The sequence below is a fragment of the Ursus arctos genome, unplaced genomic scaffold (assembly GCF_023065955.2).
Source record: "Ursus arctos isolate Adak ecotype North America unplaced genomic scaffold, UrsArc2.0 scaffold_19, whole genome shotgun sequence".
In the NCBI taxonomy this organism is placed as follows: Eukaryota; Metazoa; Chordata; class Mammalia; order Carnivora; family Ursidae; genus Ursus; species Ursus arctos.
Window position 1 is genome coordinate 53,443,006 of NW_026622863.1, and position 23,926 is coordinate 53,466,931.

A 23,926-nucleotide genomic window follows, 5' to 3' on the forward strand; every position below is an offset into this window, starting at 1 on the left:
TTGTTCAAGTCACATGGCCGGTAAGTGGGATTAATCAGTTAAGAACAGGGTCGAAGGTGAAGGATAGAAAGGATTTAAAATCAGACGGGAGAATCCAGGTCAATTCTCCCGTCACGCACAAGCAGGCGCTCGGGCCTGATCAGCCACATCGAGGCGAGAATAAACCCCCAGGAAATGAGAGAGGGACACTGGCGACATCTGCGCTAGCTCTTTGGGTCCAGAGTTTGCCTCTTGACGAGAAGCTTTGCTTGGGCGGCTGTTTCTGCCCAGGGAAGCCAGCGGAGACTTACAGAACGACCTTCTCCCCCTTGCGCTGCTGGAAGGCCTCCCGCAGGAGCACGGTGCCCCTGAGCCCAATGTCGTTCTTGCTCACGTCCAGGTACCGCAGGCTCTGGTTGTGGAGAAGCATGGACGCCATAGCCGGGCAGCAGTCAGACGTGAGTAGGCACTGCTCCAGCCTGTGGGGGGGAAGCAGACGGGGAGCAGACAAGTTGCCATGGCCCACATCGGAGAGCACAGCCAACGCTAACCCTAGAAATCGCACCCCCTGGAATGTGACGTTTCATCCCAGACACGCTGGGAGACCTGCTGTATCTGCATCAGTTTCTTCCTGTGGCTTTGGGTGACTGTCCAGGGTAGGCTGTGAGTCCTAACTCCCAGGAGTTAGGAGCCACATAACCTCCTTCAGAAACTGTCACTGTGCATTGGCTTTGCTCTGCACATTAGCAGAAAATATTTAGCGCCACCTGTATACCAGGCACTGCCCTGGGCGTTGTTGACACACAGTGAGGGAAACAGCACCCGTGGCTTCCTGGAACTCATCACGGGTTGGGGGTGGGGGAGGAGACAGGTCACCAAGTAAATACATTCGAGGAGCATGGTTGGTTTCACCATTCTGGTGTGCCAGCGGTTCGGGTCCTTCTGCGCTCACCGCAGTGTTCACGGCAAACGGGAGAGGGTGGTCCAGAAAGGAGCTGCGTCACAGAAGCACCACGTGTCGTCAACCCAGAGCGGGCGTTAGAGAGGAAGTGGTGTGTAGGTGAGTGAAAGGTACAGAGAGGGGTGGTTTTGGGTCCCATTTTGGAACAGATTGCAGTCTCCCTCGGAGCAAGGCTATTATTATAAGCAATGCAGAGCGGACAGGACAGAGGGCCCTGAGGGTCCCTGTGTTCTCCTGCGTGGGCAGCCTTTGCTTTCTTTCTGGTGGCTTGCCTCCCCTGCCCTGTGCGCCTCCCTAGCTGATCAATGACAAGATGGAAACTGCAGCCCAAGCCCAAATGCAAGGGCATGCGTTCAGCTTTGCATGCGTTTTTAAGGTCCCGACCCCGTTTCCTTCAGGGAGACACCTGGTGCCCCCTCGGTGCGCCTGCCTGAACTTTCCTTAACCTGGATCAGAGTCACGTAAATCATTTCAACAGTAGGAGGAGAGTCATTCTAAAACAATTCTTACTATAAGTAAGACCCGCAGCTATGTGAGGACTTTTTTTTTTTTTTAATGAAGAGAATACGCAACAGAAGTCTGGGTTCTTCTTGGGAAAAATAAAGATATCGATGGCTTTTCTACAAGACTAGAATTCCACAGAATGAAATCTAGGGGGTTTTTAGGTCAGGAAGTTTGGCATGGAGGTGGGCCGCGAATTTTATACTCAGCCAAATTACTGCTCATCAGTGAAAGTAGATCTAAAAAAGTCCCACACAAGCCAAGGCTTAGAGGACACTACATAAATGCTCGTCTGGAAATTTACTTCATTCTTGAAAATAGATTTCACTCAGTCAAAGAGATAAATCAATGTTTAAAAGCCCAAGATTAAATTTCTGGAGAGAAAGGATCGTGAGCTGGGGCCCCTGGCTGGCTTAGCCAGCAGGGCGTGGAGTCTTGACCTCAGGGTTGTGAGTTTCAGCCCCAAGTTGAGCATAGAGGTTACTTAAAAATGAAAAATAAGGGGCGCCTGGGTGGCACAGAGGTTAAGCGTCTGCCTTCGGCTCAGGGCGTGATCCCTGCGTTATGGGATCGAGCCCCACATCAGGCTCCTCTGCTGTGGTGAGCCTGCTTCTTCCTCTCCCACTCCCCCTGCTTGTGTTCCCTCTCTTGCTGGCTGTCTCTCTCTGTCAAATAAATAAATAAAATCTTTAAAAAAAAAAATGAAAAATAAAAAAATAAAAACAAAGAACAAAAATAAATAAATAAAAGGGTAAAATCGTGACTCTTGTACAAAAATAAAGTTGACACACGCTGAAAGTTGAAAAAAAATCTTAAAATTTTTTTTGAGAAAGAGAGTGAGAGAGCGCGTGAGGAGGGGCGGAAGGAGAAGGAGAAAGAATCCCAAGCAGTCACCACACCGAGAGCGGAGCCCGACATGGGGCTCTATCTCACGACCCTGAGATCATGACCTAAGCCCAAATCAAGAGTAGGGTGCTTAACCAACTGAGCCACCCACGCACCCCCCCCCCCAAAGAATCATGAGTTATAGCGAACACTGAATTTCCTTAGACTAGCTGATTATCAACAAAAATGAAATCCATTATCAGGACTAATCCTAGGAAATTAGAGATATAACATAAAACAATGATTTTAATGATCTAGTCTTCAAATGCAGATTATACGAATAGAGAACAGAAAATGTGGGCAGAAAAGAGGCAAAACAGTTTCATCCACTGATCACTAGAGAAGAGATGTTTCCAAATCTTTCCCAAATAATTGATGTAACCATGATAAGATTTAAATATAGGAGGACTTTTGTCAAATCACTGGCTAGTATGCATGTTAGCATAGAGACCATTTAGGAGAAGAAGACAAAATATCATGTATAAAAAAGAATCCCTAAGTACAAACATCGACTTCAGAAGACCGGCTACATCAGGTATCCGTCCACAGCCAACAAAGAAACTCTTCTTTTACTGAATGGAAGACTATTTCCTAGAACCATGGTCCTCCACGTGCAGGAGTCCTCCTCCCATGCATGGGAGCCACCCAGGGGTGAAGGTTGAGGGGTCTGCAGGCTCACCCCTAGAGCACCACACGACCCAGCAGCCCCACCTCTGCGTCCCCATCCAAGGAACTGGAACCAGGATCTCCAAGAGACAGCTGCACCCTCTTTCCCTGCAGCATTTCCCACGGTAGCTACCACACAGAAACAGCCTCCATGCCCACCGACAGAGGAATGGATAAAGGAAATGTGGTATTTACACACAATGGAATATTATCCAGCCGTTAAGAGAGAAGGAAAGCCTGCTATTTGTGACCTCATGCGTGCAACTTGAGGGCACCGTGCTGAATGAAATAGGCCAGACGGAGAACGGCAGCCACCGCCATGACTTGCATTTCTAAGCACTCCCCAGATGAAGTGCCCAGTCTGACGAATCCCTTTCCGAACCTGCACTGAAGCTGTCCTAAATGGAGGGAAAAAATCCAGAAATGCAAAGACCCTTTCCCGTATTCTGCTCAGAGAATTTTACAGACCGCTGTCACAACAGAGGAGACGGGGTAACTTACTCCAGAATCTGCAGGCCAGACTTGGGTTTCGTGAGGGCCTCAAAGAGCAGGATGGCTCCATCGTCCTTCAGGCTGTTAAAACCAAGGTCCAGGCTTCTCAAAGTTTTGTTTTTATCCAGAACAGAGGCCATGTCTTGACAGCAGTCAGCGGTCAGGGCACAGGTTCTCAGCCTGCGAAGAAACACGTGTCAAGGAAACCAACCAAAACACCTTTAGATTTTACTCCTTTCCTGCCTTTTTTTTTTTTTTTTGCATAACAGCATTATCAGAATATTACTAACATCACCAATATCATTCACCCATTTAGATTGTACAAATCAACACCTTTTAGCACATTTATAGAGGTGCACATTTGCCACAATTTTAGGACATTTTCATCACCCCAAAAACGAGAACCCTGTACCCTTTTAATTCCTAATTTCTTCCCCCAGCCCACTCCCAACTCGAGCAACCACTATCTGGATATTAATCCAAAGGAATTGAAATCCAAATCGCAAAGAGATCTAAAAAAAAAAATGGTTTCTTTCATTTACCATAATTTTCTTTTTTTAAAAAAGATTTTATTTATTTATTAAAGAGAGAGAGAGAGAACAAGAAGGGGGAGGGGCAGGCAGAGGGAGAAGCAGGCGCCCTGCTGAGCAAGGAGCCTGATGCGGGACTCGATCCCACGATCGGGAAGCTGAAAGAGTAATGGGTTCAGGGGATACTTTGTGCCACTTTTCCATTTCTGGTTTTATGACCTAGCAAACTTCTTTATGGTTTAAGACCGTCTGAGTTTATTTTCTGTTAGTAATAGAAGCACCCTACGTCGGTGTTCTGAGTCCCATTTCAACACATATGGGGGGGTCCCCCACACTGAGAAACAGTCCTCGGACACTAATAGTGCCGGAGAAATTGACTCACTGCTGGCAGTATCGGCAGATCATCGGATTGCACAGGTTCAGGGCTCCGTCCTACAAGACTGCTTCCCCTGCCTCACTCCCCTCAGACACCAGCCGCAAGCCCAGGCTCTGATTCTGTAACCGCGAGGTTCCAGGGCCTTCTCCAAGCCAGGATGCCAATCACCAGTCAGGCTCCCATGACCCTCTCCTTGCATTCGGTTAGTTTGCTGAAGCAGCTCCCAGAACTCAGGAAACCCATTTACTCATTAGATTACCATTTTACTCTAAAAGGGTAGAACTCAGGAACAGCAGATGGGAGAGATGCGCAGGGGAGGCATGGGGAGAGGACACAGGGCTGCCGTGTCCTCTCCAGCTGATCTGCTGTCCCCGCATCTCCGCGTGTTCACCCACCTGGAAGCTCTCAAATCCCGTCCTTTGGGGCTTATGTGGTGGCTTCATTACACAGGCACGATTAATTAAATCATTGGCTACGGGTGACGGGTTCCACCTCCATCCCCTCTCTCCTCCCCAGAGGTCAGGGGGAAGGATTTGAAGTTCTAACCCTCTAATCACAAGGCTGGTTCTTGGGGCAACAACCCCCCCATCCTTGGGTGCTTTCCAAAAGCCACCTCATTAACATAATAAAAGACACCTTTATAGCTCTCACCACTGAGGTATTTCCAAGGGTTTGGGGAGCTCTGTGCCAGAAACAGGGACATCGAAGACCAAATATACATTTCTTAGGTTATAAATCACAGTGTCACACACCCTGATGCCTGAGGGAAATCACTTAAAGAATTCGTGATTGAGACCACGTGTACACACACGACAGGTTTCTTCAGTCACTCTGTTCTACTCCAGGGATCCCTAAGAAGAGGATATTTTGGGACTCACACCAGCCTCTGTAAAGGACACGTAGAATGCCGTAAGGCGCTGCAAAGCTCTTTTGCTCCTTCGTCCTCCAAGGCATTTTCTGCCAAGCTCAGATGGGTCAGCGTCTCATTACTCTTGAGGGAAGAGGTAAGACTTTTACACGTAAGCGATGTGAGATCACAATTCTCCAATCTGGGGGACAGAAACACAGACGGAATGTACTTTAATTCATGTGTATGACCAGATTTTCTTTGTCTGGTACGGAGAGATGAACATTGCCATCTGGGCTTTCCTTTTCAGTGTGAAAGCCTCAGCACACCTCTGTTACCACCTCTTAGGGCTTCCAAGTCCTCAAGAAGAGGGTAGCAGCCTTCCTGGGAGGCTAGGGGGGTGAAGGAGATGTGGGTCCGGAAAACAGTTATAGGGGGATTAGAAGGACGGGAAAGAGACCACCAACGGCTAAGGAATACATGACGGATACCGGGGTAGCCTGGGAGAGACAGCCTTTCATAAGATTAAAAAATAAATGCTTACTCAAATATATATATATATATATATATATTTATATTTATATTTATATTTATATTTATATATAAATAAATAAATATACATATAATATACTTTAAAAAGATACATATATATATATGCTTTAAAAAGATACATTAAAGACAGGGGCAGGCATTCATAGTAGAGAAACCAAGATGAATGGTAAGGTCATGCAAACATTTTCATAGTAATGAAGGAAATGTTGGTTAAAACAACGAGACACCATCCCCTGCTCGGCAGACTGGCAAAGACAGTGGGGAGAATACAGGCGGTAACGACAGCCAGATGGGGACTCGGAGTTATGGGAAGCAGCGTCCACCTGCTGGCCGGATTACAAACTGGTGCAGAGATGCTGGACACAAGCTGGTAAAACAGAATCTGGATGTTCTCCGTGACCCGGAGACCCCACTGCCGGAGTGCTCCTCACAGCGTGTGCGTGTGTGTACCATGTGTGTGTACCCTGTGCGTGTGTGCATGTGAACAGCCCAAGCCTCAGCGGCAGGAGGACGGACACCTATGTTGTGGCATAGTCACACAATTGTTATCATTCAGCACGAAAGAGGGATGGGCTTCTGAAACAACCAAGCGCAAAAGTGTAGGTTGGTCAGAAAAAGAACACACACTATCTGAGGCCACTTACGTGAAATTCAAAGCACGCGAAACTGTGTGGTGCTCTGTTTAAGAACACACGTGTGAGGGGCGCCTGGGGGGCTCAGTATGCTGGGCGTCTGACTTCGGCTCAGGTCATGATCTCAGGGTCCTGGGATCGAGCCCCGCATCGGGCTCCCTGCCCAGCAGGGAGTCACTTTCTCCCTCTCCTTCTGTGTTCTCCCTCTCACAAATAAGTAAATAGAATCGTAAAAAAAAAAAAAAAAAAAAAAAAAAGAATACACGTGTGAGGGGCCTGATGAGCGCAGTTCAAGACCGCTATCGTGATGGGTGGGGCAGGGATCCATGTAACCCTGAGGTAGGAAGGAAAACAATACTGGCGAGGTTCTAGGTCATAAGCTGGATGACAGATACACCGGCTCAAGTATTCCAGGGTATTAGGTGTAAATGTGTACTTTTATGGAGACATTTTCTCTCTCCTGCCTTGACTCTTCATGGACCCGTCTATGTAATTACGCCAGCCACGAGACTTAAGTTGGCACACATTCCTCCACTACTGCTCTTCTCCCAGAAGCACTCAATTCACCAAACCAACGAACAATAGTCATGACGACAACACAAAAACTTACGACAGCCTCTCCAGTTGGGCCACTGACAGGTAATATGCCCCAAATGTCTCCAGGTAGCTACTTCCTAGCTTTAGTGTCTTCAAGTGTTTGTTACTTCCAAGATCCCTGGCAAGATCAAGCCAACTTTCAGGGGTAACCGAGAGTCTTCCAACCTATGGACGCCACATAGTAATGATGAGCCTGAGCTCCTGGGGAAAATGGTACCGTGTAGCCACATAGATCCCGTCTACCGTCCCACATCCTTGTTCTTCACACAAGAGTGACTCCAGGGAGGATTTCCATCTTCTCCAGCCGGTAAGCTTGATCAAATTCAGCATCTCAGTCACGAAGTATCAAATAATAGACACTTGGGGCCATAACCAACTGGCATCGGCTTACAACTGGGCTCTATCTATGAACCAGGGACTCAATTCAGCCCTTGAAATAAATACAACTTCTTTTTACATTTATCTGTCAAACAATCTTCAAGACAAAGAACTGAGATTGGAGTCACATGAGATCCCAGCTGCCATCTTGTCAAGCTAGGTTTCCATCTGAGGTCAACGTTTACCCAACTACTGCGCTGAACCACTTCCAGGTCTGGTCACCTGAGCCTTCCAGGCTCCATGCAGCTCTGACCCGTGTGAAGGACCAGAGCTGGCAGGTGGGAAACAAGAGTTTGCACAAGCTTCGTTGGCACGACGTAAGACACAGAAAGGCTGGTGGGGATGCGAAGTGCTTGGGTGCTGGTACGTGTTAAACTGATGCTGGAGAGAAAAGCCCTGATGTGCAGTGTTTGCTGGTGTCTAGTGTGACCGCTCCCACGGTGGCTGATCTACCGACATGGAGTCATCGAACGTGCAGCAGGAACAACCCACCGCACAAATGCAACAACCTCAGGAACACACGCTGGGAGTTGGCAAACTATGGCTTGGGTCAGGTCTCCTGGCGACCTGGTTTTGTACAGCCTGTGGACTAAGAGCTTAAAAATTTTTTTTAAATGGTTAAAAAAAATCAAAAGAATATTTTGTGACACATGAAAATTAAATGAAATTCAAATCCCAGTGCCCATAATAAATATCAGCAAATTATACAGTGGATAGCGTTACTAACAAATTGTATAATTCTTAATAAATTATTAATAATAGGGGTTAATAAGTGGTATTATTAGCAGATAATAATAATAATACAGTTTCATTAAAACACAGCCACATCTGTTCATTTACCTATCGGCCATGGAAACTTTAGCCCTATAACGGCAGCGTTGAAAAGCCAGGGCAGAGACTGTATGGCCCACAGAGCTGGAAATACTTACCTGGCCCTTCATAGAAAGAGTTTGCTGCACCCTGGCATTGTGAATAGTATAGTAAAGAAATTAGGAGGTGATGAGTTTTGATGATCTATTAAATTTTGTTTTCTCATATGATATAATTTTAAGTCTGTATGATTTAACTTTTCAATAATGCTGTTTGACAATCAGCTCACAAAACTCCTGCATTCTTAGCAATCACCTCCAGCGAGCCAGGACGAGATGGTGAAGGTCACTGCCGGGGCTCTAGTCTCCCGACCACAGACACACCTAGGACATGGTCAAGTGGTAGAGCACGAGAGGGTGAGTGAATGGTGGTCGGCAAGGCAGGGGTGTGGGAGAAATGGGAGAGGATGGTCTTCTGGTTGTAAGATGCGGGGGTTCTGGGGATCTAATGCACAGGTCGGTGGCTGTGGTGGACAGGACCTTGGTATATACCTGACACTTGCCAGGAGAGTGGATCTTAAATGCCCCTCCCCACAAATGGTAACCGCGTGAGGTGTAGGGGTGTTAATGAACTTGATGGTGGTATTTCTCAATGTATGTATATCAAATCGTCACACTGTACACCTTAAAAAAAAGCCGAGTAAAACTAACAGCAACAAGATCAGAAGAAAGGTGACAGGAACACTGCACACATAATCCCACCTCTGAAAGAACAGTCTGGGCGCCAGGGTATCTCTGGATCCCGGGCTTGTCTTACCTTAGACACTGCAGAGAGCACTGGGGGCATTTCAAGGCTGTGCACAGAAACTCCATGGCCTCACATCTCACTTCTGTGCCTTGTATTTCCAAGTATCTCAGATACCGGTTTTCAGTCAAAACTTGGATTAAGTCTTCGTTCAACATGGAAGGATGCAGGCATCTGAAGCTGGGGAGGTAAGCAGTGCCTCGTTACGATAAGATCTCATCAGCTCATCGGTCCTTTTCTCAAAAGCAGCTTTATTTAGGTATAAACAGTACGTCGATAAATGCATCTATTATATTTTAATGATTATAAGTTGATGTGTTTGGATATAGGCATACACCCGTGAAACCATTACCACAGTCGAGGGGGCTGATTTGTCCTCCAGCTTTAGAGATGTGATCGACACAAAACAATGCGTAAGTTCAAGGTGTAGGACATGTTGACTTGATGCATTAACATATCGCAAAACGATCCCTGCCTTGGCATTGGGTAACACCCTCATCCCCCACAAAATTGTCATTTCTTTTGTGATGGGAACGCTCAAGACAGACTCTCGGCAACTCTGGAGGGCACCACACAGTACTGTCGACTACAGTCACAACGCCGAATACCAGATCCCCGGAACTTACTCATCTTCTACCTGGAACTTTGTACCTTTTGACCAGCATCTGCCCATTTGCTAATCAGTTCTAGATTCCATTCACCTATGAATACGTGAAGGCCTTTCTGTGAGGTCCGAACCGGGTCCTCAGCCCACCGTGGCCTCTGGTTGGGTGACCTTCTGTAGGTCACCTACCTTCCAAACTTCGGTTTCGGGTCCACAAGAGAGAGTGCATGATGCCTTTGCCTTAAGATGGGCGTGGGAATCAATACACACGAACCCTGTAATTGGCTCTGAACAGTGCTCGATGTACGGTAGCCACTCAGTACGTGGGAGCTAATAATAGTCGTCATAGTAACAGGAGAGGCAATTGGTCAGACACTGGCTAGGGGCTACATGATGTCCGGTGGGCTATTTCATGGAATTTTGATGGGTTATTGGGTTTCTGGATCCTAAAAACCAGAGAGCGAGCATGGAATATTTTTCCATCTTTTTGTGTCTTTCTCAATGTCTTTCAAGAGTGATTTATAGTTTCTAGAATATAGATCCTTTATGTCTCTGATTAAGTTAATTCCAAGGTAACGTATGGTTTTTGGTGCTATTGTAAATGGGATGGATTCCCTAATTTCTCTTTCTTCAGTCTCATTATTCGTGTATAGAAATGCAACTGATTTCTGAGCATTGATTTTGTATCCCGCCACATTACTGAATTGCTCTATAACTTCTAATAGTTTGGGAGTGGATTCTTTGGGGTTTTCCAATATTCCATGCTCATGAATCGGAAGAATTAACATAGTTAAGATGTCCATGCTACCCAGAGCAATCTACACTTTCAATGCTATCCCGATCAAAATACCAAGGACATTTTTCAAAGAACTGGAACAGATAGACCTTAAATTTTTGTGGAACCAGAAAAGGCCCCGAATCTCCAAGGAACTGTTGAAAAGGAAAAACAAAGCTGGGGGCATCACAATGCTGGATTTCGAGCTGTACTACAAAGCTGTGATCACAAAGACAGCATGGTACTGGCACAAAAACAGACACATAGACCAATGGAACAGAATAGAGAACCCAGAAATGGACCCTCGGCTCTTTGGGCAACTAATATTTGACAAAGCAGGAAAAAACATCCGGTGGAAAAAAGACAGTCTCTTAAATAAATGGTGCTGGGAAAATTGGACAACTACATGCAAAAGAATGAAACTTGACCACTCTCTCACACCATACACAAAGATAAACTCCAAATGGATGAAAGACCTCGATGTGAGACAGGAATCCATCAAAATCCTAGAGGAGAACATAGGCAGCAACCCCTACGACATTGGCCAAAGCAACCTTTTTCATGACACATCTCCAAAGGCAAGAGAAACAAAGATAAAATGAACTTGTGGGACTTCATCAAGATAAAAAGCTTCTGCACAGCCAAGGAAACAGTCAACAAAACTAAGAGGCAGCCCACGGAATGGGAGAAGATATTTGCAAATGATACTACAGATAAAAGACTGGTATCCAAGATCTACAAAGAACTTCTCAAACTCAATACGCGAGAAACAAATAAATCATAAAATGGGCAGGAGATATGAACAGACACTTTTCCAATGAAGACATACAAATGGCTAACAGACACATGAAAAAATGTTCAAAATCATTAGTCATCAGGGAAATTCAAATCAAAACCACATTAAGATACCACCTTACGCCAGTTAGAATGGCAAAAATGGACAAGGCAAGAAACAACAATTGCTGGAGAGGACGTGGAGAAAGGGGATCCCTCCTACATTGCTGGTGGGAATGCAAGTTGGTCCAGCCACTCTGGAAAACAGTGTGGAGGTCCCTTAAAAAGTTAAAAATTGAGCTACCCTATGACCCAGCCATTGCACTACTGGGTATTTACCCCAAAGATACAGACATAGTGAAGAGAAGGGCCATATGCACCCCAATGTTCATAGCAGCATTGTCCACAATAGCGAAATCGTGGAAGGAACCGAGATGCCCTTCAACAGATGACTGGATTAAGAAGTTGTGGTCCATATATACAATGGAATATTACTCAGCTATCAGAAAGAACGAGTTCTCAACATTTGCTGCAACATGGATGGCACTGGAGGAGATAATGCTAAGTGAAATAAGTCAAGCAGAGAAAGACAATTATCATATGATTTCTCTCATCTACGGAACATAAGAACTAGGAAGATCGGTAGGGGAAGAAAGGGATAAAGAAAGGGGGGTAATCAGAAGGGGGAATGAAGCATGAGAGACTATGGACTCAGAAACAAACTGAGGGCTTCAGAGGGGAGGGTGGTGGGGGAATGGGATAGGCTGGTGATGGGTAGTATGGAGGGCACGTATTGCATGGCGCACTGGGTGTTATACGCAACTAATGAATCATCGAACTTTACATCAGAAACCAGGGATGTACTGTATGGTGACTAACATAATATAATAAAAAAAAACATTAAAAAAAAAAAAAACCCAGGGAGCGAGAGCATGGTGTAGTGGTTAGGAGAACGGACTCTGGAGCCAAGATGTTCATGAGAGACTCTTGACTTCGGGAAACAAACTGAGGGCTGCTGGAGGGGAAGTGGGGGGAGATGGGGTGACTGGGCGGTGGGCATGAAGGAGAGCAGATGATGTGACGAGCAGTGGGTGTTTACACAACTAATGAATCATTGAACACTGCATCAAAAACTAATGATGTATTATATGTTGGTCAATTGAATTTAAATAAAAACATTTATAAAAATCTGTATTTTAAGTATGTATCAACTGTATCACCTTGTGCCCCAGTTTGTTCATCTGTGAAATGGGGAACCTCCATTTGTACGTTCTTTCTGGAAAAACGATCTCACTGATATGTGGAACCGAAAAAAGCAAACAAACCCAACACTCAGAAAAAGAGATCAGTTTCTGTTGGTGTCAGAGGCAGGGGGTGGAGGAATTGGGTGACGTGGCCGAAAGGTACAAGCTTTGGGTATAAGATGCAAAAATACTGGGAACATGACGTACAGCCCGAGACAGAGGGTCACACGGCTGGGTGGCGTACTGGAAAGTCGCCAAGAGAGTTGATCGATCTCATCACAAGGAAGAGAAACATTCAGCCGCTCTAGGAGGTGACGACCATTAACTAAACTTACTGCGGCATCGTTTTGCAGTAAATGCGGGTGAGGTCATTACACCGCACACCTTAATACTCACACAGTGCTGTTTGTCCGTTCTGTCTCAGTAAGACTGCAAGGGGGGAAGGACACACACGGATGCTTTCTGCAAGTCTCTGTGAGCAGGGAGGGGGTAGAAAAACGGGATGGGAAACAGACTCTTTCCATGCAATTCCTTCCAACCAGGGGCTGTTTAATACGCACGTTAGTTTTCGCAGTTTACACCCAGGATGTCTCAGAGCCGCAGAAAGAACATTCACTGACTCGGTCTCCATAGAAGTGTTTGTCAGAGCCAGGACTTCCAGATTCTCATGTGTCCTAAACACGGAGCAGAAGTCTTGCCACCAGAGAAAACACTGGTCGCTGCTTTCTGGTCTATGTGCAAGGGAGAAAACAGAGCATGACTCGTCGTCAGAGATTGAACTTGAGAAAACCTACTTGTAAACCCAGGGCTGATGTTCCCCACCCTGGTTGTGATTATAGACCACCTTTACGACTCCGGTAAGACTCTCTCATTAAAAAAAAAAAGCCAGGAATATCATTGCAAGATTTCTCATTTTATTCCAGGAAGACTTGTGGCCTTAAATAAGGATGCCTAGATTTTCCCTTGACTTAGGAAGAAAGTGAGTTGTTGTGTTAATCACTTAGGATTTCTACGGGGACAGAGATTGAATTATATCTGTATCCTATATTCTTACTCTTTGCTTATAAAATTATTAAAAAGAAAAAAGTCTATGTAGGAGCAGAATAAGGGAAAAATTAATCTCTTCTAGCACGGTGAGTGCAGGAAAAGAAAATCCACAGCTAGACCAATATGGGATGTATTTTGACTCTGGAAGGACCTGCTAATTTTCCCTTTCAGTTTTCCCAGAGCAGTCTTTTCAGAGGCCGCCCAAGAGACACCGTGAGGATTGTCGTTTCATGCTGTTTGTATTAGACAGTTGGAAATAACTGAAAAGCAAATGAAGGGGGTACTGGTTTAATAATCTCCAAACACCTAGAAGACTTTAGTACACCGCCCCGAAGAAAGTGTACATAGACATTAAAATATTTCTAAGACCTATCAGATGAAAAAAGAAAATTTCAGAATACTTCTTACACTAGCATGCCATTTTTGTTTAAAATGAAATCCCATGAAATAAAACCATGTGCTTTTCACACCCATTTTAAATGCAAACACATAGAAATAATACTACCTCCATGAATGGGAGTGGGGGAAGAGGACACAGATGGTCAAATGGTACAAACCTCTAGTTATAAGATGAACAGATTCTGGGGACGTACAGTCCAACTGGGTGACTATTGATAACAATACCGTGTTGTATATTTGAAAGTCATTTGAGAGTAAAAGTTCTCACCACACACACACACACACACACACACACACACACACACACGTACACATACACACAAACTGTAACTAGGTGAGGTGATGGGTATATTAAGTAACCTTATCGTGATAATCCTTTTGCAATGTGTACATAGATAAAATCACTACATCGTATGCCTTAAATGTACACAAGGTTATAGGTCAATTATAGCTTCAAAAAAGCTGGGATAAACATACCAACTCCCTTTAAGAACTTTCCCAAAAGTTATCAGCAGACTGACCAACACAAAGGAAATTTCTCACCTTTTAAGAGTTCTGCTAAGGTTAGATTTTAAGATTATTCAGACTTATATCAAGACATTACGGTTAGACTTTTGAGGTCTTTGTTGGGAAAAACAATATGCAGCACTGAGCTGTTTGGAGTTGCTCATGTCACTTCAAAGTAGACATGGAATCGTGTGTCCTGTGCAGTCATCCCACCCACGAGATACGGAGGTTGCTTGGAGAGCAATCTGGTGCTTTCGGTGATATAAAGATGTGATGTGGGCACCGTGTGATTGGGCAATTCCTTTTCTAAAAATATACCCTAGCAGAGGGGTCGGCACATTTCTTCTGCAAGTGGTCAGCTAGCAAATACATTCAGCTTTCATAGGCCAAACGGCTTGTGGAAACCTCTCGACTCTGCCGTAGTGGAGCACATGCATGGCTGAAATCGGATTAAAACGTATTTACCAAAACACACAGCAAGCTGGGTTTGGCTCCCAGGCGATAACTTGCTTACCTCTGCCCTGGAGAAACTCACATGTGCCGGAGGAAGATGGGGCATCGTTTGATGGGACGACCCAGAGAGCAGAACCTAGATGTCTCCTAACTTCAGGAGAGGTCCATTTTATTTATCTAGCCATATATCAGACTAATATAGGATATTTAAAATAAACCGCCAACAACCCACCAGCATGCTTAAGATTTATGCTGGCTTTCATGGAAAAAGAACATGTGTCTGGAAGAGATTGTGGCTCCTTTACACAGAGCAACTAAGGAATGAGGGAAGCACTCTAATTTTGCAGCAAAAAGGGCTGTGCTCCCTCCCGTGACTCCAATCCCAGGGGTCAGTCTAGATTTTTGGCTCTTCGTCATAGCCACCAGAGGTCCAATTTCAGCTTAAGTCTTGGCTTCAACCAGCTGTGTGACCTTGGACAAGTTACGATCTATCAGACTTCCATCGCTTCATGGCGTCCAATGGTGACGGTAAAAGGAATAATTCACATACAGTAAAAATACCTGGCACTGTGTCTGGTACAAGGCAAAGGCTAAATAAATATTAACCAGTATGAAAACTGTATGAAAAAATGAGTAGTCGCTTCTTAAGAAAAATAAATCTGCTATATTTGTTTAAGTATAGACCTTCTGAGGGAGTTTCAGTTGAGTGGTTGGAATAAGAGTCACGTTAGTAATTATAGCTTCTATTTATTGGTAGGAACTAGAGGCTGGGATAGGTTTTGTGTATAATGCATATTATCTCATTTAATCTTCATAAAAACCTTGTGGGGCATGTACTATTTTACTATATTTTTAAAATCATTTACTCATGAAAAAACAGAGACCCAGAAAAGCTAGGTAACCTTGTCCAAAGACCCACAGTTAGTTGGTCCCTGGACGAGCTGGAGAACTCAAGCTCTTGCCCAGGAATCCAGAACACCCACTTCAGATCACAGTGGGGAGTAGGGAAGAAACAGTGAATAGAAATAGTGTTTTCAACGTGTTTGGTAGGAAAAGAAGGACGGAGATGTGACAGTCCCCTGATGAAGACATGTAGTTTTCAGTTCTTTTTCCCCTAAAGATGGAAGCGATGTTTTTACACTGAAAGGCAATCTCCCGTGGAGCTGCCCAATATGGCAGCCACCAGCTATGCGTGACTATTCAAATTTAAATTAATTAAAGTTAAATAAAATTTAAAATGCAGTGCCTCAGTCACATTAGCCATATTTCAAGCGTTCGGGAGTCACACATAGCTAGTGGATTTCCAGCATCACAAAAAGTCCCCTTGGACAGCACTTCCCTAGAGACTAACAAGCTGGGGATACACAAAAGTGGGGGTGACAGGTGAAGCAAGGTGCCCACATATAAGGGAGGGGAGGGCATGCAGAACAGAGATAAGGAGGGTAAACAAATCGTCTTGCTTTTCCTGGATTCTCCCAGTTTTAGCATGGAAATCTGCATCCTAGGAACACCTCCTGTCCTGGTTTTAATCCTGAAAGTCCCATGTGTGAGGGACCGCCTCAGGACAGCTGGTCACCCTGAATGCCTGGGGGATGGTAGGCAAGGGTCCTGGGAAGCACAGGCTGCAAAGGAGAGAGGAGAGCACTCACTCAGTGGAATGGAGGGGATCCGGGTTGAGTGCGCACACTTGGGTGATGGTCACGGTAATAGTCAGTTCTAGATCCCGCAAACGTTGACAGTGCTGAAGACAAAAAGCAGACACTTGCATGTCTTTCTTCTTGCTGATGATCAAAGCAGCTTTCTGACAATTACTTAGGATCTGACTCACAAATGCCTCCTCCCGGATTTCATGCAGACAGTAGAACAGCTGTGGGACGCCGTGGTGCAGGGTTGGTGGGCTGCATTCGTACGACAGGGCTGCCACTTTCAGCAACTTCTTCTTATTACCCAGGGACAGCTTGCACCCAAACGACCTCCCTGCGGCTGAAGCGCACTTTTCATTTAAGAGGCCAAATAAGAAAAGCCCCATCTGAGCAAGGTAGTTTTTCTTTCTTCCAGGATATGCTATCAGGCGTGTGATCTGAACACGGTCCAACACCCAGAAATTTCTGAGTCTTTGTGGGAAGCACAGAACGTACAACAAGGCAGCAAAAAACTCCTGGAAGCTTATGATGGCAAAGGCATAACGGTCTCTGTCACCTGCCACCCTTTGAAAAATATTCACATGGAGGAAATTAGCAACAGTGGTCTCATCCAGCTTGGCCTGCTCAAGGTCTTTCGTGTCAAACACCCATCGCATGTTCCACATCCCCTCTGCAGCCAAGTAACACAGACCTGCCAGTTGTTTCTGATGAGTGTTCCTGGGAAGGCTTCCAGGCTTGGTTGGAAATAAGCTAGACAGATACTGGACGAATACAGCTGTGGCATTTGGATACGCCTGTGCAAGGTCTGCCCCTGTCTCCATCTGCTGTCTCAGACAAGAACACACCATCCAGCAAACTGCAGGGACCTGACACATGGAGAAGAGAATTGTGTTTCCCATGGCAAAACTCAAGGCTTCATCAGCCTCCCTCTTGTTTCTGAAATATGTTCTGAAATACTTGGCTCTTTCCGCCATACTAAACCCTGTAAGTGTTATAAAAGAGGGACATTTTAGGAAGGGTTTAAGTTTCCTCCAAGACGTGAACCTCAGCGTGATCAGTAAGGTGGCTTCAGGAAGCATTCTTTTGCTCAGCAAACTGGTCAGGAGGACAGACCCAGGCAACTTCTGGCTCCAGTCGTCACTCAGGTCAGCTGGTCTATCTGTGAGGGTCAGTGTGACTTCCTCAAAGCCATCAAAGAGGAGCAGAAGTCGGTCTGGTTTGGACATAATCTTGGACATGATAGACTGTACTCTGGGCCACTTACAGGCAATCAGCTCCTCAAAGCTCTGCTCATCTACCTGGGCCACTTCCCGGCAATGGAAGTAGAAAGCGCACCAGAACTTGTGGGGGTAGAACTTGTTTTCTGCCCACTCCAACATCACCTTTTTGGCCAAGCTTGTTTTTCCAACCCCAGCAACTCCCTGTAGGACCACAGTCTTGGGCTGTCTACCTTGAGGTCTCTTCGGAAGAAAAAGACATGATAAGAATCTCTCATGTCTCTCTATGTCTTGGTAGAAGAAGTCTACGTGGTTCCCAAACCAAGTGGTCATGATCCGTATCATGGAATACTCATCCATCATGTGCAGTCTGTACTCCTGTATTTTATCTAGATTACCAAGGTGGGGGAAACACAGGGTACAGTGTCAGAGTTATTTATGAGAACCGATCAAACAAAAAGAAAACTAGCCTTGACATCTACATCGAGCCCCATGACGCACCTGCGCACATGGCGCTCTTTTCCTGACGGCACTGCACCAATGAAAAAGCTGCGAGTCATCGGAAAAGTCAATTTGAAGGGGCTTAAACAGAGAAGGGCTGCTTTTTACTTAAGAAGTATGGAGAGGGTTGTGTAAAGCCGTTGAAATAGGCCCGGTGGTTCTGCAGCTTCAGGGCCAAGTAACACCACATTTCCATAAGCACGTTCTTTATACTTCTTGCCTCATGACTAGGAGATTGCTGTTGTAGTTATGCTATCGTTATGTCGTAAGTTATATTCGTATTTGAAGCAGAAATAGCGGGGAGGAGGGACAGGCTCACAGCTCTTGTGTACTTCCATTGGTACAAACCGAAGCACTCAGGAGGCTTCTACTTACATCTCGTGGCCTAGTGCCATCAGATGGTTAACCCCAACTTTAAGGAAACCTGGAAAAAAAGTATTTCCCTTAGGGATGGCTCCATTTTATCCCTAAATAAATTGGATTCTGTCAGCACATGAGATGTGGGGTAGGGAGTTAACAGGATCTGTCATGGCCTTTATCTCAACCTGTGATTGTCTCTCCCCTCCCCTCAACAGGAAACTTAACAAACTAGACATGATGTCTGACTCCAACTTCATTCCCTCCACCTCCAGCTGATAGATAGGAGGAAGCTTACTACGAGCTCAAGATCTACCTGCTTACAAGCTTTATGAGAGGGTAAGCAAGTCACAGAATCTCTAAGCCTCCAGCCTGCCATCTCCGAGATGAAGTAGAGATTACAACTCTGGCTCAGACTGTGGTGTCAGAACCATCAGCCTTCCAGTGTTTGTTGAACAGGTGAAGTCTAACTGTGCTACGGCTGGAACTGGGGATCCCACATCCCACTTCCTGTGTGCTTTCATAATAGACTAGAGTGTTGCCCTTGGACCCTCAGCTCCTTTTGACCTCGTCTCTTCACACAACCTGACCGAGCAGTGCAAACTCCATTCACATGAACATGATTTCGGTTCTTTCTAGAATCCAACTTTTGATACTTCAGGATGGTGGAGTGGGGAAGAGGATGGATTAAGGTATTTGCTATATTTGTTTGCCTACCAACCATTCCCATTCTGGCAAAAGCACTCCAATGATTCTGTGGAGAACCACCCCTTGCCACCCTTGGTTTGTTGGGCTGTGGCTGGCGCTACCACCAAGCTCTCTCTGAAGTACGTGGTCCAGTCTTAACCAACCAGAGCGCTTCATCATTTCATTCATTGTTGAGCTCGTGAACTCAGTTCATTCAGCTGAGTCAGTTCTAGGATGAGTGCTGGAGAAATGAGAAAATACTCCTCTTTCTGCTGATGGGGCGAAGGAGGTACAATGTATGTGTAAGGTAGCTGGTGGCCAAGATGGCCACTGTGGTAGGAGAGACCACTCAAGGCTGAGTCCCATAGAAGAAGAGGGAGCTGGGAGAAGGACAGAAGTGATGTCTCGTTGACATCACTCAATGCCTCCAGCTGGGCTGGTGGCTGGACTTCTGAGTTAGGTGAGTCCACAACGACTCTTTTTTCTTAAATTCTGATTCATAGAAGAGACACTGACATACTAATTTATAATCTAACTTGCCACAGGAACGAAACTTCTCACCCCAACCCACAGCCCATTTTCCTCCTGGCTTTGTCACAATGCCAGCACATACCAGATTCTCCTTCCTCCAAATTCACTGGCATTTCTCTTGGGTTCAAGTCCTCTGGCTCCAGGTTGGGTAGAATGTCTGGAACAGACAGGAAAGGAGACTATTGCACTGGAATGATTGACAGGACAGGAAAAGCCACGTGGAAGCAAGAGGCCCTTTCATGATAGGAGCAGCCACAGCATCTCAGAGTTTCATTCTCTCACCATCTTAGTCAAGGGAGAAGAAAATTGCCTAGACTCCATCATGATGTTAGAAGTGAGAAAATGGTGGTGCTTTAGAATGTACTAAAGACATATTCAATAACATAAATCGATAGCTCAGCCAAACACTGAGGGAGCAATATACACAAACACACATGCATATGTATATGTAAAATATATGCAGACTTTAACATCTATGTATGTGCACATATCTATGTATGTACACCTTTATATGTATGTATATGAAAATATTCATGCGTATATACACACACACACATATATAGTCATTGATTTTTCTTACTCATGCTATTTATGTTCTATAAAATTACTGTGAATATTCAATTAGCCAGTACTGCTCCCCTGTGAATACAGGGTTATTTCTGTAGCCCCCACTTATAACATTTTTTTTTTTAAAGATTTAATTTATTTATTCGACAGACATAGAGACAGCCAGCGAGAGAGGGAACACAAGCAGGGGGAGTGGGAGAGGAAGAAGCAGGCTCACAGCAGAGGAGCCTGATGTGGGGCTCGATCCCAGATCGCCGGGATCACGCCCTGAGCCGAAGGCAGACGCTCAACCGCTGTGCCACCCAGGCGCCCCCCACTTATAACATTTTTGACTCTTCAATACATAACCATGGTCTACGTACATTTTTGTTTAAAGAAATCTTATTCAATATATATTGTTGATTCATGAACACTGAATTCACAGTCAACAGCACTATAACTTGTGCCTGAATGAAGCTTACCCGACACATATATTTTCTCTGTGCTTAGGACAGCCCTTCACCACTATGCTTGGGGGGCAGGTTAAATAGCAACATCGCCAACAAAATACACAGAAACATAAAAAAGTGGCACCAAATAGACTGGAAGGGTCGCTTGTTTACAGGACGAGTGCACAGGTGAGAAGGCAGAGCAGTGCTTTATTCAACTGCAGCTGGGAACCTGTGTCTGATTTGTCTCCACCCTACATGTCTGTAAAGGACTATGAAAGTGCCACAATTACTGATTTTGGAGTTACAAATACATTTTAGTCAGTAAGCAGATTCACAAACGTGGAAACCACAAATAATGAAGATAACATATATATAGATACCACATAAGCAGTATCTGGTTAAGTTTTTTGGAACTATGCTAACATGGTGGTCTTCGACTTTCGGGGTCAGAGTCATCATCATACTCCACTATTTGCCTTCTCGTTCAGGTGGCCAGAATGGGTAGCCAGTGAAGTATTTAGTTGTTTAACACTCAAACCCATCCCCATTTTGTTTTTTGTTTTGGTTTTTTAAAGATTTTATTTATTTGCTAGAGAGAGAGTGAGAGAGAGCACAAGCAGGGGGAGTGGCAGGCAGAGGGAGAAGAAGGCTCCCTGCTGAGCAAGGAGCCTGATGTGGGACTTGATCTCATGACCTGAGCCGAAGGCAGCTGCTTAACTGACTGAGTCACCCAGGCATTCCCTCATTCCCATTTTGTGAACCAGATTATTACTCACCGTTTAGCTCCATCTGTACCCGAAGACACAGTTCTGTCTGGTTCATCTTGGCAAAGATGTCATGAGTCACATCCCAAGCCAGCCGTCCAGGAAAGAACTCCACCAAGAGATGAACCACCTCTCCCCATCTGGCTGTCTTCACCTGGTCCCAGGTGATCTGGACAGAGCCAGGCCTGGGATTCTCATCCACCAAAAGCTGCTTAAATGTTTGTAGCTCCTCCTTGCTTAAGTAAACCATGTACAGCATGACCCCGTTTTCAAAAGGGGAGTTGGAGGAGGCGGAGGACATCAAGGATGAGACTAAATAACAAGGAGAAGAAGAAGAGCTGGAAGAGCAAGAGGAAGAACAGGAGGAAGACCGAGAGGAAGAGCTGGAGGAAGAACAAGAAGAGTGGGAGGAAGAGCAGGAAAAAGGGCCAGACTTCAGATTCACATCACTCATCTTCACTCAAGACCTAGAACCTTAGTGCCAGGGATAAAGACAACCAACTGGAAGAGAGAACAGACCAGACCTGTGGAGACATGAAAATATAATAAAATGAAAACCCACCCGAGAGGACAGATTTATCTAATCCATATTTGGTAGAGCATCCCATGTACCAGATACTCTCTTTAGCTCCTTCCCCCCAAGGTTCTTTCTCTTGTGGAAAAACCTAGGGGCCTGTCCAGTATTCAGCCTTAGCGTTTGGACTCAAATCCACTTTGTAGTTTTTCTTCTCGATGCCATGTATTAGCAAGGTAACTGGCCAAATCACAGCACCTCTCTGTGTCTCTTTTCTGATCTTTGATTCTGGGACCAGAGCATACCTGTTGATGGGGGTGTGAGGATTCTCAAAGAGACAAATCTGCAGGTACATTTGGAGCTGTGCCTGGCACATCATAGCTAACAACTATTTGGGGCTTACATCTATGCCACAGTTATTTTAAAGACTCAGTGGGAATTTATAAAAAGTGCCTGGAATCAAAGGCATGTTATTCCTCTCCATCCACCATCTCATCCTTCTTTTGTCTTCCTTCGTGATTATCATGGGCAAGAAGTCAAATGTGGAGAAGAAAGAAAACAATGACATTACCAGCAGGAGAGGGGCTCACTTCTTGGTCAACCTGCTGCCACATACAATTGCTTCTCTGCGTTTTCATTGTCACCATCTTTTAAATCTTTTTTTTTAAGATTTTATTTATTTATTTATTTATTTATTTATTTATTTATTTATTTATTTTACAGAGATAGAGACAGCCAGCGAGAGAGGGAACACAAGCAGGGGGAGTGGGAGAGGAAGAAGCAGGCTCATAGCAGAGGAGCCTGATGTGGGGCTCGATCCCATAACGTCGGGATCACGCCCTGAGCCGAAGGCAGAGGCTTAACTGCTGTGCCACCCAGGCGCCCCACCATCTTTTAAATCCTATCCCCAACATCTGAGAACTTGCTGTATACTTCCCTTAAGTCATGATGTATTGGGCACCAACTCAATGTTTTATCTCCTTTGACTCACGCAGTGGTTTCGGACCTTTGAAGGCCCCTGTGGATGACCACCACTGCTTAAGTAAGCACTCAACTTTCACCTACACCCTTGGATTCTGTCATTCCTGATAGGTGGGCAAAAAAAGCCTACATTAAGAAAAAAAGAAAGATCTCAAACAACCTAACTTTACACCTCAAGGAACTAGGAAGAGAAGAACAGACTGAGCTCCAAGTTAGCAGAAGGAAGGAATTAGTAAAGATCAGAGCAGAAATAAATGAAATAAAGACCAGAAAGACATTAGAAAAGATCAACGAAACTAAGAGTTTTTTTTTTTTAAGATAAATAAAATTTACAAACCTTTAGCTAGACTAACCATGAAAAAAACAGAGAGGGAGGACTCAAAAATCAGAAATAAATGAGAAGACATTACAACTGGTACCACAGAAATACAAAGGATCATGAGAGACCACTGTCAACAATCACACAACAACAAATTGGATAAAGAAAAAGAAATGGATAAATTTCTAGAAGCATACAAACTACCAAGACTGAATCATGAGGAAATGGTAAACATGAACAAATCATTAAAAGTAAGGAGATGGAATCAGCACCCAACAATCTCCCCCAAAAGCAAAGCCCAGGGCCAGGTGATTTCCCTGGTGAATCCTACCGAACACTCAAAGAAGAATAATACTAATCTCAAGTTCTTCCAAAAATTGAAGAGGAAGGAACCCTTCCAAACTCATTTTATGAGACTCGCATCACTCTCATACCAAAGCCAGATAAGAATACTACAAGAAAAGAAAATTACAGACTAATATCTGATGAACATAGATGCAAAAATCCTCAACAGAATTCTAGCAAATTGAATGTAACAGCACATTAAAATGATCATACACCATGACCATGTCCCTGGGAGTGCAATGATGGTTCAACAGAA

General features: G+C 44.9%; 1 protein-coding gene across 1 annotated transcript; it reads right to left on the bottom strand.

The window, feature by feature from the left end:
* Positions 1-286: 286 nt before the first annotated feature.
* NLRP8 (NLR family pyrin domain containing 8) lies at positions 287-22,020 on the bottom strand. Its single transcript, XM_057314651.1, has 9 exons — positions 21,524-22,020; positions 19,832-19,906; positions 16,463-18,062; positions 12,968-13,138; positions 9,023-9,190; positions 7,032-7,175; positions 5,269-5,439; positions 3,494-3,664; positions 287-458 (listed from the first exon to the last, which is right to left on the bottom strand). The coding sequence occupies exons 1-9, from the start codon at positions 21,963-21,965 to the stop codon at positions 287-289; spliced, it is 3,114 nt and encodes a 1,037-aa protein (XP_057170634.1). The 5' UTR covers positions 21,966-22,020.
* Between the last annotated feature and the right edge of the window lie 1,906 nt (positions 22,021-23,926).